Source organism: Coregonus clupeaformis, unplaced genomic scaffold (assembly GCF_020615455.1).
Source record: "Coregonus clupeaformis isolate EN_2021a unplaced genomic scaffold, ASM2061545v1 scaf0183, whole genome shotgun sequence".
Lineage (NCBI taxonomy): Eukaryota > Metazoa > Chordata > Actinopteri > Salmoniformes > Salmonidae > Coregonus > Coregonus clupeaformis.
Window position 1 is genome coordinate 387,196 of NW_025533638.1, and position 16,864 is coordinate 404,059.

General features: G+C 44.2%; 2 protein-coding genes across 5 annotated transcripts; one reads left to right on the forward strand and one right to left on the reverse strand.

The window, feature by feature from the left end:
• The first annotated feature begins 51 nt into the window (after positions 1-51).
• On the forward strand, positions 52-2,612 carry LOC121582931 (protein N-lysine methyltransferase METTL21A). Its single transcript, XM_041899099.2, has 3 exons — positions 52-305; positions 535-646; positions 1,946-2,612. The coding sequence occupies exons 1-3, from the start codon at positions 159-161 to the stop codon at positions 2,344-2,346; spliced, it is 660 nt and encodes a 219-aa protein (XP_041755033.1). The 5' UTR covers positions 52-158; the 3' UTR covers positions 2,347-2,612.
• LOC121582930 (cyclic AMP-responsive element-binding protein 1) lies at positions 2,608-14,559 on the reverse strand. Of its 4 annotated transcripts, none has more exons than XM_041899095.2 (8): positions 14,385-14,558; positions 11,745-11,870; positions 10,864-11,010; positions 6,430-6,533; positions 6,054-6,199; positions 5,424-5,606; positions 5,033-5,189; positions 2,608-4,777 (listed from the first exon to the last, which is right to left on the reverse strand). In XM_041899095.2, the coding sequence occupies exons 2-8, from the start codon at positions 11,829-11,831 to the stop codon at positions 4,633-4,635; spliced, it is 969 nt and encodes a 322-aa protein (XP_041755029.1). In that variant the 5' UTR covers positions 11,832-11,870; positions 14,385-14,558; the 3' UTR covers positions 2,608-4,632. The 4 variants fall into 4 exon arrangements, with proteins under 4 accessions (XP_041755029.1, XP_041755031.1, XP_041755030.1 ...); XM_041899097.2 differs by lacking the exon at positions 14,385-14,558 and adding an exon at positions 14,241-14,378; XM_041899096.2 differs by lacking the exon at positions 14,385-14,558 and adding an exon at positions 14,232-14,378.
• Positions 14,560-16,864: the final 2,305 nt, after the last annotated feature.

Consider the following 16,864-nt stretch of genomic DNA (forward strand, 5'->3'; position numbering starts at 1 on the left):
GTGAACATTGTCATTTGACAAGTGTCAGTTGTACGATTTTATTATCGCGAGAACATTGATTTTTCCACTTCCTCATAAGAAATCGTTCAGCGTGGTATGAATTTCAAGCTTCCTGAAAGTTATTTATTATATTACATTTCCATGGTCTTCTTTTGACTATGGCGCTTGTACCATACAATGTGAATAATTTGCCCGCGCTCTCCAAACTACATAATTCGTCTGCCGAGTTCCATTTTGCTGACCACCATGTCAGACTAACCCAGGACTGGAATAAACTCGGGGTAGCTGCTGTCGTCTGGGATGCAGTGAGTGACCATCGTTGGTGTACAACTGTGCATGCTTTGCCGGATTTTTTTCATAAATTACAATTTTATTTCCAAGATGAACTATTCAATTATCCGTTGAATGACATGTAGTCTTCTTCAGTGTGACAAAGATGTAGCCAGCTATTATACTGTTGATTCTGCCACAATTTACCGATAATATACTCTCCGATCTTATCTACCTCTGTATGTTTTCCTTTCTCTCTGTCAGGCGGTAGTGCTGTGTATGTACCTGGAGTTGGGGCAGGTCGAGCTGACGGGGAAGGTTGCCATCGAGCTGGGGGCAGGCACTGGATTGGTGGGCATCGTGGCAGCTCTTCTAGGTAAGAACTCACAGGGAAACTGGTAGGAGACTTGCACTATAGGGCCAAACCAAGATGAGCTGAAGTGGGCTGGCCTGATTACTAAACTCAGTAAAAAAGAAACGTCCTCTCACTGTCAACTGCGTTTATTTTCAGCAAACTTAACATGTGTAAATATTTGTATGAACATAAGATTAAACAACTGAGACACAAACTGAACAAGTTCCACAGACATGTGACTAACATAAATTGAATAATGTATCCCTGAACAAAGGGGGGGATCAAAATCAAAAGTAACAGTCAGTATCTGGTGTGGCCACCAGCTGCTTTAAGTACTGCAGGACTGCACCAGATCTGCCAGTTCTTGCTGTGAGATGTTACCCCACTCTTCCACCAAGGCACCTGCAAGTTCCCAGAATGGCCCTCACCCTCCGATCCAACAGGTCCCAGACATGCTCAATGGGATTGAGATCCGGGCTCTTCGCTGGCCATGGCAGAACACTGACATTCCTGTCTTGCAGGAAATCACGCACAGAATGAGCAGTATGGCTGGTGGCATTGTCATGCTGGAGGGTCATGTCAGGATGAGCCTGCAGGAAAGGTACCACATGAGGGAGGATGTCTTCCCTGTAACGCACAGCGTTGAGATTGCCTGCAATGACAACAAGCTCAGTCCGATGATGCTGTGACACACCGCCCCAGACCATGACGGACCCTCCACCTCCAAATCCATCCCGCTCCAGAGTACAGGCTTCGGTGTAACGCTCATTCCTTGGACGATAAACGTGAATCCGCGACTTTTTGCCAGTCCTGTCTGGTCCAGCGACGGTGGGTTTGTGCCTATAGGCGACGTTGTTGCCGGTGATGTCTGGTGAGGACCTGCCTTACAACAGGCCTACAAGTCCTCAGTCCAGCCTCTCTCAGCCTATTGCGGACAGTCTGAGCACTGATGGAGGGATTGTGCGTTCCTGGTGTAACTCGGGCAGTTGTTGTTGCCATCCTGTACCTGTCCCGCAGGTGTGATGTTCGGATGTACCGATCCTGTGCAGGTGTTGTTACACGTGGTCTGCCACTGCGAGGACGATCAGCTGTCCGTCCCGTCTCCCTGTAGCGCTGTCTTAGGCGTCTCACGTTTCTTTTTTTGCTGAGTTTATATAGTTGCTGGAACTGTTCTGGAAAGGACAATGTGAAAAGAAACCATCAGAGCCAGAACAGTTTGGGTCGGCCCTACAGTGTGGATCAGGCTCAACCGTTAGAACTAATTGTTAGTCACATTTTTATATTGACATGTGCTAACCATGCAAGCCTTCCCTCCAAAAGGTGCCAAAAAAGTGACCATCACAGACCGCGAGCCTGCCTTGGGCTTCCTTGCAGCCAATGTGAAAGAGAACATTCCCCCGGATCAGCTAGGAGCAGTGGAGGTCTCAGAACTGACCTGGGGCCAGGGATTGGAGCGCTATCCCACAGGAGGCTTTGACATAGTGCTGGGAGCAGACATTGTTTACCTGGAAGACACATTTCCATCATTACTGCAAACTATGGAGTACCTCAGCTCAGAGAGTAGTGTAGTGCTACTGGCCTGTAAGATTCGCTACGAGCGAGACACTAACTTCCTGAGCATGATGAAGCAGAGCTTCACAGTACAGGAGGTGCACTATGACAAGGAAAGAGACATTCACATCTACAAGGCTGTGAAGCTTCCAGCAAGGAGAGATCTGTAGGAACCATTGAATGATGGGGGATGTGAGGGATTTGAATCACAGTGGATGGATCAAGGTGCTGTCAATCATCAACCGTTCAGGGAGCAACTAATGAATGGACAGCCAGTGCGATGGTTGAGGGAGGATGGTTTTGTTCGATGCAGGGTTGTGTCCAGTAGGGAGAAAGCATGGCGCTACTATGGGTGATTGTAATTAATGTCTTCATTTCATTCTTCCTTTTTTTAATAAAATGGATTTGAAAACAAATCAAGACATCTGAAAAATAATACCAGAAACACATTTATTAACAGCTGCCAAAAACAATAGTTGAAGAAAACTAATATAATTGTTTTGCTTTTTCAGAAATACAATGTTTACAAAATATGAACAGAAATGGCAAGTGTTTTAAAAATAAGATGCATATACATTGACAGATGGCTATGTAAAAACAAAATAATACAATATGGCATTCTGTTGTCCAATCAAACAGAAGACTGGGTTCAGTAAGCAAATAGAACGTTGCAGATAAAAATAGTGAATAGAGCTGACATTAATCCTTATTTCACATGTCAGAAAGGCATGTCTGTTCTACAAAACAGTTCTAGCTGAACATTTCTATCTGTTCCACATTGTTGTGAGCTGCTGAACGCGCCCCTGGTGTAATCCCACGTTTGTTGACTTTTCAGTCAATGTCAGCGATGGATCTGAAAATTTTGGTCTACGACATTACTGCAGATCCAAGCAAATTGTCCATTTTAACCACATGATTTAAAAAAATGCTTAATCCCTTGTCCTGTCAGAAGTGTTTGAGGCACAACAGATGAACAAGTGGGATTGTGGGGCTAATCTTAACGTTCACTTTAGTCTCCCATTGACTTCAACGCATGATGACTAAGTTAAGTGGAAGTTCGGACATCCTCCAATATGATTATGCCTCATGCCTGTTCAGGCCATCGAGAAACAAACATGGAGGCTCAAACACACTCTACCTCAGACATATTATACATTACATGAATGCCCAAAAACACACTATACAACACCCATAGCCTGCCCTTCAGTCATTTTTCAGAACTCTTCCTGTCAGCTGCATGGTAGTATACATTAGCACAACTCGTTAAAAAGGGTAGACTCAGCGAAATGACTTTGCCACGAGCAGCACCAGAGATATTGAGATGAGCGAGATGCAACACTTCGCTCTCGCACAGTATCTGCGCATGTGCCCAGGTTCTCTTCACGCTGTATACAGCGTGGTAGCCAGGGCACCAAAACAGCGGAGAAGTTGAGCCTCGCTCTTCAACGCTCTTAGTTGTTGCGGAAATTTACCCACTATGCTGTTTACTTTCTGCATCTAAGTAATATCGCTGAGTTTACCTTTTAATGCCTGTTAGTTGATACAGTCAATCCACCCACGATCCATCTCCTACCCCTACCCCAAAACAGCCACCAGATGTGTTTTCCCCCAACTTAGCAAGGCTGGTAACACAAAGCAGAATAACAAAAGTTTGCAAGCAGAAAAATGCAATACATGATAACCCAACTCAAGCTCAAAGATAATACATTTCATATGACAGTGGTTGGGATCTACAGTCCACATAAAGCGTAAGTAACAGAAGAGTTAAACCAATCATCAGCCTAAATACTAAATAGTGTAGCACTCAAAAAGATGACAATCTTTCCAAATTCATTTCCAACGTGTGGCGCAGGCAGACAGGCCAAACTCAGAATAATTCTATAGGGTAGTTAATGGTGGGCAGAGGGGTCCTAGTCCTCCACGGCTGGTGTTTTCCTGGTATCTGACATCTTGAGACTGGTTAGTTAGCAGCAGTGTAGTGGATATACATGATACCTTCCACTGTAAGATCCCACATTCCACTCCACTAGGGGCCCCATTCTATTGGTGGAGAAACAGTGCGTGCTCCACCTCATCCTTTTTAGGGGTACTCATGATGGTAAGTACTCATAATGTCATCCATTTAGGGGTACTCATGAGGTCATCCTTTTAGGGGTACTCATGAGGTCATCCTTTTTAGGGGTACTCATGAGGTCATCCTTTTTAGGGGTACTCATGAGGGCATCCTTTTTAGGGGTAATAATTAGGTCATTTTTAGGAGTACTCATGAAAAAGTGGAGAAATTGTGTAAGGTTTTCCTTGTTGGTTTTCCTCTTCCTGTAGGTCTTCTAGACTGGTAGCGCTTTTTAAAAAGAAAACCCAGATAGAAAGGGGGGAGGGTGGTGCCAGATGCATGGCTCTGTGGTGAGTCTCTGTACATGGGGGACACACCACTCAGGGCCTGGGGGGGGGGGGCACTACTCTGATTTGTGGCAGTACAAGTCTTTAAGTGACTTCAGTTCCTCAATGAGGGTTTTGTTTTGGTTCTCCAGAACGGCCACACGGTTCTCTAGACACTTGACGTACTCCTTCTTCTTCCGGCGACACTCCCGGGCCGCCTCCCTGTCACAAACACACAGTACTGTATGTCTGCCTCAGCTAAGCAAATCTTAACATCATCATCATGTTACTCATGTGTTCACTTAACATTACCTCAACTTTATTACGTAGGTTTATAAGTAGGAGTTCCATATAAACAATATGATAAATTTACATTATAGGATATAGGCTACCATTTCACCCAACACCCTTCATTAAAGTGATCAACATAACCCTAGCTAACAGTGCTATAGTATCTATGGCCTCTACTCCACCTACCTGTTCTTCATCAGTCTGACCTCCCTCTTGCGGGTGACGACTACCTCTGGGCCTTCCTGGCCGGACAGGGCTGGAGAGGAGGCCATCACCATCCCAGGAGTCATGCTGCTGGTGTTGGCTGTACGGATCTGGTAGGTCTGCACTTCTCCAGAGGCAGCTGGGAAACAGAAGGGATCGTAGCATTACGTGTTAGCGTTTACGTCAAGAAATTCTGATTGTAGGCATAAAGGAGTTGTTTGTGTTATGTGTGACTGCATGAGATCCAGTCATGCAGAAAAACTGTTCTGTTTAGACGTGGGAATGTACTAGCTGATGAACAACTGACGGGGCACCCCATAAGAATTGCAACTTCAACGAGGGTGGGGCCGCCCGTGGTCCAAGAGTTTCTCACCTTGCATTACCACCTGGTTGCTGGGCACCAGGATCTGCTGTCCATCGGAGGTCTGAGCGTACTGCAGTATGGTGGTGCCCTGCTGGGCGCCCGCCGCGTTGGTCATGGTCAGCGTCTGCATCCCCTGCATGCCATCCGTACCGTTATTGGCCAGCTGGATGGCGCCGCCCTGGGTGATGGCGACTGCCGAGGAGGAGGCGGGGTTAGTGGATGATGGACAGGTTAGGAACATTTCAGCGGTCTGCTCGGTCATGTTCAGCAGGGCAAACCGTAGAGAAACGTTTTGCAACAGAAAATGAACATCTGTCATTATTGGACATGTTCAGGTAGTACCTTCCTGTTTCATTCAGTTTAAAAAAAAATATCCCTACTGAACATGACCCTATTTCCACTATAGTCATTGACCATACACGACTCATCAAATATAAAGTAAGTATGCCTTGGACAAACTAGAACGAGCCAGGCACGCTTCAAATATGGCCATGATGAAACTGGAGTACGGGGGAAGTTGCCCCTAGATGCTGATCTTGGGTCAGTTTAGCATTTTCCCCTCAAGGGGATTGGTGGAGGGGAAGCAGATCTAGATCCTAGATCTGTACCATTGGGAGTGAGTAGGGAGGGGTAACGTACTGTACTGGCCGCTGGCCGTCTGGTAGATGGGGCATGATGTGGGCATAGTAACGGTGGTGATGGCGGGGGTCGAGTCGTCCTCCGATTTCTCCTCCTCGATCGGCGGGACCGCCGACACGTCAGACGACAGGTCGTTCAGGATCTTCCTGCAAGGGACAACAAACACAATCCCAACCAATGTCTCAGACTCTGTCAACAATGTGTTGTCAGATTTCATTCACAGCCCAGAGCCAAAATGGCACCCAATCTGCATTTTGTATTTAGTTTTTAAATCCCTATCTAGCAACACTGAGTCCACATGACAGTAATGTTGCCAGATTGGGATCATTTAATGCTGCCCTGAGGCTGAGAGAGCGGCCCTGTGGAGGAGTGGTACCTGTAGGAAGGGCGTCTGGACAGAATCTCCCTCCTCTTCTGAGAGTCTGTCACACTGTCCACCGACTCCTGGGAGTCCTGGGAATCCTCTGCAACTGTAGAAATCTGACACACGGTCAAACACAAGAGTTGCAGTTTATAGGGTGTCCAATCAAAAATGCATATTTTGACCAATGGGTAAAATGGTGTTAATTGTGTAGATCCTCCTCTAAGAAAACCAATGGTCCAACCCTCAAGTCTCTATCATAATCTGTTCAAAAGTTATTGGAGGGTTTACCCTTGTAGGATGGCCAGAATTAGGGCGACTAAATCAATGGAGGCCAGAGGAAAAAAAGTGGTTAAAAATCTGGAAAATTGCATGGCGTCAGCTAGGCTGGATTCTGTGCAGGAATGAAGGCTACTGGCTAACTGACAGGATCACTTTCCAGTTGAACTCGTCATCTTTCTTCTAGAATCCGCACGACACAAAACAATAGAGGTAAGATGGATATACACTTTTCATATTAGTTTGAAATTCCTGTAATTCTTCGCAGATATCTCACAAAAACAAGCGTATCTCTGAAATGTCAATGGCGCACTAAGGGTATACAAAGCCTTTTATTTCCAAAGCCTTTTACATTTAATTCAGCTCGTGTCATGCTAATTTAGCTTTTTGCGAACCACGGAAACAAACTTTGACCACAAAATGTAAATTTCTAAAAATGTGTTACGAGAAACCTGCACCGCTATGTCAACAGAGCTAAGTGCTTATTATCGGATGTATTAGGTTATGAAATCTGACTTTTTGGATATAATGTTAATACACTGCTCAAAAAAATTAAGGGAACACTAAAATAACACATCCTAGATCTGAATGAATGAAATAATCTTCAATACTTTTTTCTTTACATAGTTGAATGTGCTGACAACAAAATCACACACATTTTCAATGGAAATCAAATGTATCAACCCATGGAGGTCTGGATTTGGAGTCACCCTCAAAATTAAAGTTGAAAACCACACTACAGGCTGATCCAACTTTGATGTAATGTCCTTAAAACAAGTAAAAATGAGGCTCAGTAGTGTGTGTGGCCTCCACGTGCCTGTATGACCTCCCTACAACGCCTGGGCATGCTCCTGATGAGGTGGCGGATGGTCTCCTGAGGGATCTCCTCCCAGACCTGGACTAAAGCATCCGCATGCTCAGTGTGAACCTGCTTTCATCTGTGAAGAGCACAGGGCGCCAGTGGCGAATTTGCCAACCTTGGTGTTCTCTGGAAAATGCCAAACGTTCTGCACGGTGTTGGGCTGTAAGCACAACCCCCACCTGTGGACGTCGGGCCCTCATACCACCCTCATGGAGTCTGTTTCTGACCGTTTGAGCAGACACATGCACATTTGTGGCCTGCTGGGGGTCATTTTGCAGGGCTCTGGCAGTGCTCCTCCTGCTCCTCCTTGCACAAAGGCGGAGGTAGCAGTCCTACTGCTGGGTTGTTGCCCTCCTACGGCCTCCTCCACGTCTCCTGATGTACTGGCCTGTCTCCTGGTAGCGCCTCCATGCTCTGGACACTACGCTGACAGACACAGCAAACCTTCTTGCCACAGCTCGCATTGATGTGCCATCCTGGATGAGATGCACTACCTGAGCCACTTGTGTGGGTTGTAGACTCCGTCTCATGCTACCACTAGAGTGAAAGCACCGCCAGCATTCAAAAGTGACCAAAACATCAGCCAGGAAGCATAGGAACTGAGAAGTGGTCTGTGGTCACCACCTGCAAAACCAGTCCTTTATTGGGGGTGTCTTGCTAATTGCCTATAATTTCCACCTGTTGTCTATTCCATTTGCACAACAGCATGTGAAATGTATTGTCAATCAGTGTTGCTTCCTAAGTGGACAGTTTGATTTCACAGAAGTGTGATTGACTTGGAGTTACATTGTGTTGTTTAAGTGTTCCCTTTATTTTTTTGAGCAGTGTATGTTAGAGAAAGACCTCACTGAACGATTCAGAACATGAATAATCATATTTGTCTTGGGAAAATGTATTTTATAAATTAAGGAAGTCTAAGAGAAAATCATTTTGTGTGGAGGTGCTGACTAACAGCAAATAAAATGTAAGCTATAAAATAAATAAAGAGCCACACACTATATATAAACCTCCAGTAATTTATTGGGTAAAACACCAACGTTTCGGCATCACTGTGCCTCCTTTATTTTTAGCCAATAAATGACTGGGAGTTTATATACAGTACCAGTCAAAAGTTTGGACACACCTACTCATTCAAGGGTTGTTCTTTATTTTTTTACTATTTTCTACATTGTAGAATAATAGTGAAGACATTAAAACAATGAAATAACACATATGGAATCATGTAGTAACCAACAAAGTGTTAAATCAAAATAGATTTTAGATTGTTGATTATTCAAAGTAGCCACCCTTTGCCTTGATGAAAGCTTTGCACGCATTCTTCTCAACCAGCTTCACCTGGAATGCTTTTCCAACAGTCTTGAAGGAGTTCCCACATATGCTGAGCACTTGTTGGCTGCTTTTCCTTCACTCTGCCGACCAACTCATCCCAAACCATCTCAATTGGGTTGAGGTCGGGTGATTGTGGAGGCCAGGTCATCTGATGCAGCACTCCATCACTCTCCTTTTTTTTCTTTTTCCCGGGGCTTCATTATCAGCTTAATATTGCAGATGGATTGTAACTTCTATCAATGTAATTGTCTGCATCACTTCCAATCCCCCATGTTTTTTATATATATACTCCCCTTTATTACTTTTTGGTTAAGTGTGCCTTGAATTCTAAATAAATCACTGACAGTGTCACCAGCAAAGCACCCCCACACCATCACACCTCCTCCTCCATGCTTCACGGTGGGAACTACACATGCGGAGATCATCCGTTCACCTACTCTGTGTCTCACAAAGACACGGCGGTTGGAAACAAATCTCAAATTCGGACTCATCAGACCAAAGGACAGATTTCCACCAGTCTAATGTCCATTGCTCGAGTTTCTTGAACCAAGCAAGTCTCTTCTTCTTATTGGGTGTCCTTTTGTAGTTGTTTCTTTGCAGAAATTTGACCATGAAGGCCTGATTCACACAGTCTCCTCTGAACAGTTGATGTTGAGATGTGTCTGTTACTTGAACTCTGTGAATCATTTATTTGGGCTGCAATTTCTGAGGCTGGTAACTCTGGGTCTTCCTTTCCTGTGGCGGTCCTCATGACAGCCAGTTTCATCATAGCGCTTGATGGTTTTTGAGACTGCACTTGAAGAAACTTTCAAAGTTCTTGAAATGTTCCGGATTGACTGACCATCATGTCTTAAAGTAATGATGGACTGTAATTTCTCTTCGCTTATTTGAGCTGTTCTTGCCATAATAGGGACTTGGTCTTTTACCAAATAGGGCTATCTTCTGTGTACCACCCCTACCTGGTCACAACACAACTGATTGGCTCAAATGCATTAAGAAGGAAAGAAATTCCACAAATTAACTTTTAACAAGGCACACCTGTTAATTGAAATCCATTCCAGGTTACTCCCTCATGAAGCCGCTTGAGAGAATGCCAAGAGTGTGCAAAACTTTCATCAAGGCAAAAGGGTGGCTACTTTGAAGAATCTCAAATATAAAATATATTTTGATTTGTTTAACACTTTTTTGGTTACTACATGATTCCATATGTGTTATTTCATAGTTTTGATGTCTTCACTATTATTCTACAATGTAGGAAATAGTAAAAATAAAGAAAAACCCTGGAATGAGTAGGTGTTCTAAAACTTTTGACTGGTACTGTATAACATAAGGAACAGAAATGTTTTGGTACCCTTCCCCAGATCTGTACCTCGACACAATCCCGTCTCGGAGCTCTACGGACAATTCCTTCGACCTCATGTCTTGGTTTTTGCTGTGACATGCACTGTCAACTGTGGGACCTTTTATAGACAGTTGTGTGCCTTTCCAAATCATGTCTAATCAATTGAATTTACCACAGGTGGACTCCAATCAAGTTGTAGAAACATCTCAAGGATGATCAATGGAAAAAGGATGCACCTGAGCTAAATTTAGAATCTCATAGCAATATTTATGTAAATCAGATATTTCAGTTTTTTGTGTGTGATAAATTTGCTAAAATTTCAAATAACCTGTTTTTGCTTTGTCATTATAGGGTATTGTGTGTAGATTGGTAGGTTGCTGAGGAATGTAAAAAAAAAAAAAAAAATCAATTTTAGAATAAGGCTGTAACGTAACAAAAATTTGAACAAGTCAAGGGGTCTGAATACTTTCCGAAGGCACTAATTGCAGGGTACAGTGAAATTCATAAGCTCCAAGCTCCAACAGTGCAGGTCAAATATAGACCTGTTGCTGCTTATTACCAAGGCCTATTGCATGTACCTTCCTATATATATCACAATAAGACTAGTGTAGTGGAGGGAGGGAGGCATGGGGCCCACCTGGACAGTCTGCACTTGAGGCGACTGGATGACCGAGGGCTGGGAGGCCTGGATGACCCCGTGAACCTGAACCGTCTGACCGTTGGGTAACTGCACTAGGGTGACTGTAGGGCCACTGGAGGAGACCTGTGCTGCAGCCATAGACACCTGCAGCAGACACACAATTAGAAACGGCTCATGAACGTAGCCTATACATGCACATTATAATGGTCCAGGGCCCGGTTTCCCAAAAGCATCTTAAGGCTAAGTTCATCTTAGAACAATAGGATCCTATGGTTCTAACGATGAACTTCGCCTTAAGATGCTTTTGGGAAACCGGGCCCAGGTCCATCTTTTAGCTTATGAATCTACTGGTATAGCCTACATGCACATAATGGGTACAATCAAAGACCATGAATAGAACTGAATAGAAGTGATTGATTATTCTTCATGTCGACGGAGAACAGTTCTGCTGTTCTACATACTGTAACTTATTTATATCTGAACGTTCTACAACGTTGTGCCCTGCTTAACGCAGCCCACCTATAGAGGCCCCCTATACACACAGGCTGCATTTACACAGGCAGGTTCTTGGTCACCTGCCCTTCTCCCCCGATTGCTCAGTTTGACCGGGCAGCCAGCTTTAAGAAGTCTGTATGGCTGCGTTTACACTCACCAATTTGTCTTTTGACCATTCATATCAGCTCTAAAAAAGATCTGACGTGATTGGTCAAAGGACAAATGAGTTGAAAAATCATCAGAATTGGGCTGCCAGTGTAAACGCAGCCATACAGACTCATACATGTACGCAGAAATTAGGCCCTCGTAAAGAATTTCCACCTGAGGATCAATAAAGTTTAATTTGATTCAAGTGTCTGGCAACGTTGATGAGGGTAATGTACCTGGGCCAGTGTGATCTGCTGGGCCTCAGACTCAGAAACAGCTGTGTCACCACCCTGCTGTGTATCGGCGCCCGCTTCCATGGTCATTTAGTTGGCTGGATTGGAGGGTGGAGAACTCTGGAGAGCCTGTGAATGTCCGTTTTTACACACAAAATGTAAACCACTGGATTTTGGTATGGATTTAATTCAGGGTTCTCCAACCCTGTTCCTGGAGAGATACCCTCCTGTAGGTTCACTCCGAACATTTTCCTGAAGAGATACCCTCCTGTAGGTTCACTCCAACCCTGTTCCTGGACAGACACCATCCTGTAGGTTTTCGCTCCAACCCCAATTTGTAACTGACCTAATTCAGATGATCAACCAGCTAATTATTAGAATCAGGTGCGTTAGATTTGGGTTTGAGTGAAAACCTACAGGACCTGTTCTCAACCTGTAGTGGAACAAGAGCTTCAAGTTCCTTGGTGTCCACATCACTAACGAACTATCATGGTCCAAACACACCAAGACAGTCGTGAAGAGGGCATGACAAAGCCTATTCCCCCTCAGGAGACTGAAAAGATTTGGCATGGGTCCTCAGATCCTCAAAAGATTATACAGCTGCACCATCGAGAGCATCCTGACTGGTTGCATCACCGCCTGGTATGGCAACTGCTCGGCCTCCGACCTCAAGGCACTACAGAGGGTAGTGCGTACGGCCCAGTACATCACTGGGGCCAAGCTTCCCTGCCATCCAGGACCTCTATACCAGGCGGTGTCAGAGGAAGGCCCTCAAAATTGACTCCAGCCACCCTAGTCATAGACTGTTCTCTCTGCTACTGCACGGCAAGCGGTACCCGAGTGCCAAGTCTAGGTCCAAAAGACTAATCAACAGCTTCTACCCCCAAGCCATAAGACTCCTGAACAGCTAATCATGGCTACCCGGACTATTTGCACTGCCCCCCCACCCCATCTTTTTACGCTGCTGCTACTCTTAATTATTTATGCATAGTCACTTTAACTCTACCCACATGTACATATTACTTCAACCACCTCAACTAGCTGGTGCCTGCGCATAGACTCTGCACCGGTACCCCCCTGTATATATAGCCTCCCTACTGTTATTTTATTTGACTTCTGCTCTTTTTTTCAACACTTATTTTGTTGTTTTATTTTACTTTTTTATTAAAAAATAAATGCACTGTTGGTTAAGGGCTGTAAGTAAGCATTTCACTGTAATGTCTGCACCTATTGTATTCGGCGCATGTGGCCAATAAAATTTGATTTGACAGTAGCTCTCCAGGAACATGGATGGAGTGAAAACCTACAGGATGGTAACTCTCCCGAAACAGTGTTGGGAGTGAAAACCTACAGGACGGTAACTCTCCAGAAACAGTGTTGGGAGTGAAAACCTACAGGACAGTAACTCTCCAGGAACAGGGTTGGAGATGCCTGATTTAAGTGACGTTATGCACTGACTATGTGATGTTTCCGTGGCTTTTGTGCCCCTGTCTATTTTATACACGACCAGGTTGTTATTTGTTTAGGTGATTGATTGTAGGCTATACCAGACATGTAGTAATACGTGTGACTATCTGAAAGTATGGGGTATACTATCCCAAACCACAAATAAGTAACGTTACTAAGGTAAAAATGTGTTCTTTATTGGAATTTCCCTCCTACGTAGACATCGTGCATGAGTGTGTTGCTCAATGTATATCTAGATAATAAGTTCCAACATTGCATGAAGGTAATGATTATACATTTTAAAAGTGCATTTTCAATGTACGGTATAATCTACAGTACATGTCAACATTTCCTAACAAGGTACCCTGTTATTGCCGCCTTTTTTCCAGGTAGCTAGCTAGCATAAGTATATAGCAATTTTAGCTACAAAGATAAGTCAGTAGCTAGCTGACACTTGCCTAGTTATACTAATAGATTGTAAGAAAAAACATTCAGTTTCAACCAAATGGTACGAAATGTAGTCATGTTCATATTGTTGCTTGATATATCAAAGCTGTGTGGTAGTTAGCAAATATCGACTTAACCTGACTAACTAGCTATAGCTCCTAGCTAGTTAACGTAGATATAAAAATGTGTCCCATGCGGTAAAGTCTTGAGTATTTCCTCTTAATTCATTTTTATTTGGTTAACTATGACAGTTGAATTGATATTTATCTACGTTTGCTAAGTAGTACGCTTATTCAACATTTAACCACGCTGTGCTTGCACAGACTGACTATCTTGCAAGCTAACTAACGTTAGCTAGTTCTTTGGGAGAGAAATGTCTGTAGCTAAGCCAGACAGTTGGGCTGGGCTAACATTCTATACCGCTAGTTAGCTTAGCAAGCTAGGCATTCGGACCTACACGTTTTTAACGATTGCCAGCAGGCTATGTAGCTAGCTAGATGGCCAAATTAGGTCTGCTAGCCAACATGCTGATACTATAATTACTGTGGTTGCAATCTTTCCTCGAGGACTCAAGCCTCACTCCCATTTTTCCAGTACCATTCTCACATAGCTGGCCGGCTAGCTTTGTAGACTGACTCAACATCGTGTAGCTCTGCAAAACCGCCGCCATGATCTCTTTGTTAGATTTGGACCGATTTCTCCAACACACCAGGGCTTTTTTCTATCCCCTTCTCCGCATCGGATGCTTACCCGACACAGACTCGCTTCGTCACTCCCGGGTCCTCCGAGCTCCACTTTTATTCAGACCGACACGTAAGAGACCGCGTCAGGCTACACCTCTGTCGCGTCACGGAGATGAACAACAACACGGAGAACGAGGGAGACGACGAAAATCATTTCTATCGACAGGGCTCGAATCTGAACGAAAAATGCCGAAATGCTAAACGAAGCAACCCGACAAGTACGAACATTAGCGGAAGTGTACGAAATGTAGTCCTAAATAAAAGTGTCAGCCGAGAATATGAACAGCTGTCAATCAAAGACATCTTATAAACAGATACTACAACATCTTTGTTATACATTAGGAAGCATGAGCAGTAGGCTAAAAACAGAATTGTATTTCCAGCAGAACTTATTGTAGAATCTGGAGCGATTCGAACTAGTGGCACAGCCTGCACTGCCTTAGACCACTGCGCCACTCGGGAGACCCTAGTGATAAATCAAGAGATCTATTCCAAATGTTTCCTAACCATGGGCCAGATATATTTAAGAATTTTTGTGAGAACACATTTTTGTGAGGCTGTTGGAAATTCTTAAATGAAACCAAAGACTGTGCTTTGCCATCTGATTCCAAAAGAAGGGGAACCAGCTTCTTAGCCCAGGTGGGGGCGAGATTCCCTAAAAACAAGCCACTTCGTTACAGCTACAACCAGAAGTTACTTTTTCATAGCAGGTTAAGAGAACTTACGCAGCAGGTTAGGATAATTAACGTAGCAGGTTAGGATAATTAGGTTAGGACTTTTCATCCTAACCTGCCATGAAAAAGTCACTTCCAGTCGTAACTGTATCGAAGGGGCGTGTTTTTAGGGAGTCCCAGGTGGGGGGCAGTAGAACACTGTCTCTGAGCATTTTTTTATATTTTTTATATATTTTTTTATTTCACCTTTATTTAACCAGGTAAGCCAGTTGAGAACAAGTTCTCATTTACAACTGCGACCTGGCCAAGATAAAGCAAAGCAGTGCGATAAAAACAACAACACAGAGTTACATATGGGGTAAAACAAAACAAAGTCAAAAATACAACAGAAATAAATATATATACAGTGTGTGCAAATGTAGCAAGTTATGGAGGTAAGGCAATAAATAGGCTATAGTGCAAAATAATTACAATTAGTATTAACACTGGAATGATAGATGTGCAAGAGATGATGTGCAAATAGAGATACTGGGGTACAAATGAGCTAAATAAATAACAATATAGGGATGAGGTAGTTGGGCGGGCTAATTTCAGATGGGCTGTGTACAGGTGCAGTGATCGGTAAGGTGCTCTGACAACTGATGCTTAAAGTTAGTGAGGGAGATAAGTGTCTCCAGCTTCAGATATTTTGCAATTTGTTCCAGTCATTGGCAGCAGAGAACTGGAAGGAATGGCGGCCAAAGGAGGTGTTGGCTTTGGGGATGACCAGTGAGATATACCTGCTGGAGCGCATTTTACGGGTGGGTGTTGCTATGGTGACCAATGAGCTAAGATAAGCGGGGATTTGCCTAGCAGTGATTTATAGATGGCCTGGAGCCAGTGGGTTTGACGACGAATATGTAGTGAGGACCAGCCAACAAGGCGTACAGGTCACAGTGGTGGGTAGTATATGGGGCTTTGGAGACAAAACGGATGGCACTGTGATAGACTACATCCAATTTGCTGAGTAGAGTGTTGGAGGCTATTTTGTAAATGACATCGCCGAAGTCAAGGATCGGTAGGATAGTCAGTTTTACGAGGGCATGTTTGGCAGCATGAGTGAAGGAGGCTTTGTTGCGAAATAGGAAACCGATTCTAGATTTAACTTTGGATTGGAGATTCTTAATGTGAGTCTGGAAGGAGAGTTTACAGTCTAACCAGACACCTAGATATTTGTAGTTGTCCACATACTCTAGGTCAGACCCGTCGAGAGTAGTGATTCTAGTCGGGTGGGCGGGTGCAAGCAGCGTTCGGTTGAAGAGCATGCATTTAGTTTTACTAGTGTTTAAGAGCAGTTGGAGGCTACTGAAGGAGTGTTGTATGGCATTGAAGCTCGTTTGGAGGTTTGTTAACACAGTGTCCAATGAAGGGCCAGATGTATACAAAATGGTGTCGTCTGCGTAGAGGTGGATCTGAGAGTCACCAGCAGCAAGAGCGACGTCATTGATATACACAGAGAAAAGAGTCGGCCCAAGAATTGAACCCTGTGGCACCCCCCATAGAGACTGCCATAGGTCCAGACAACAGGCCCTCCGATTTGACACATTGAACTCTATCAGAGAAGTAGTTGGTGAACCAGGCGAGGCAGTCATTTGAGAAACCAAGGCTATTTAGTCTGCCAATAAGAATGCGGTGGTTGACAGAGTCGAAAGCCTTGGCCAGGTCAATGAAAACGGCTGCACAGTACTGTCTATTATCGATCGCGGTTATAATATCGTTTAGGACCTTGAGCGTGGCTGAAGTGCACCCATGACCAGCTCGGAAACCGGATTGC

What these genes read in the sequence shown, in the direction of transcription:
- LOC121582930 (XM_041899095.2), bottom strand. Translation starts at nt 11,831, where the DNA reads ATGACCATGGAAGCGGGCGCCGATACACAGCAGGGTGGTGACACAGCT. An exon ending in AGCAGATCACACTGGCCCAG is followed by an intron (nt 11,011 to 11,744) that starts GTACATTACCCT and finishes TGTCTGCTGCAG; the next exon opens with GTGTCTATGGCTGCAGCACA. An exon ending in CTCAAGTGCAGACTGTCCAG is followed by an intron (nt 6,534 to 10,863) that starts GTGGGCCCCATG and finishes ACCGTGTGTCAG; the next exon opens with ATTTCTACAGTTGCAGAGGA.
- LOC121582931 (XM_041899099.2), top strand. Translation starts at nt 159, where the DNA reads ATGGCGCTTGTACCATACAATGTGAATAATTTGCCCGCGCTCTCCAAA. An exon ending in CTGCTGTCGTCTGGGATGCA is followed by an intron (nt 306 to 534) that starts GTGAGTGACCAT and finishes TCTCTCTGTCAG; the next exon opens with GCGGTAGTGCTGTGTATGTA. An exon ending in CATCGTGGCAGCTCTTCTAG is followed by an intron (nt 647 to 1,945) that starts GTAAGAACTCAC and finishes TCCCTCCAAAAG; the next exon opens with GTGCCAAAAAAGTGACCATC.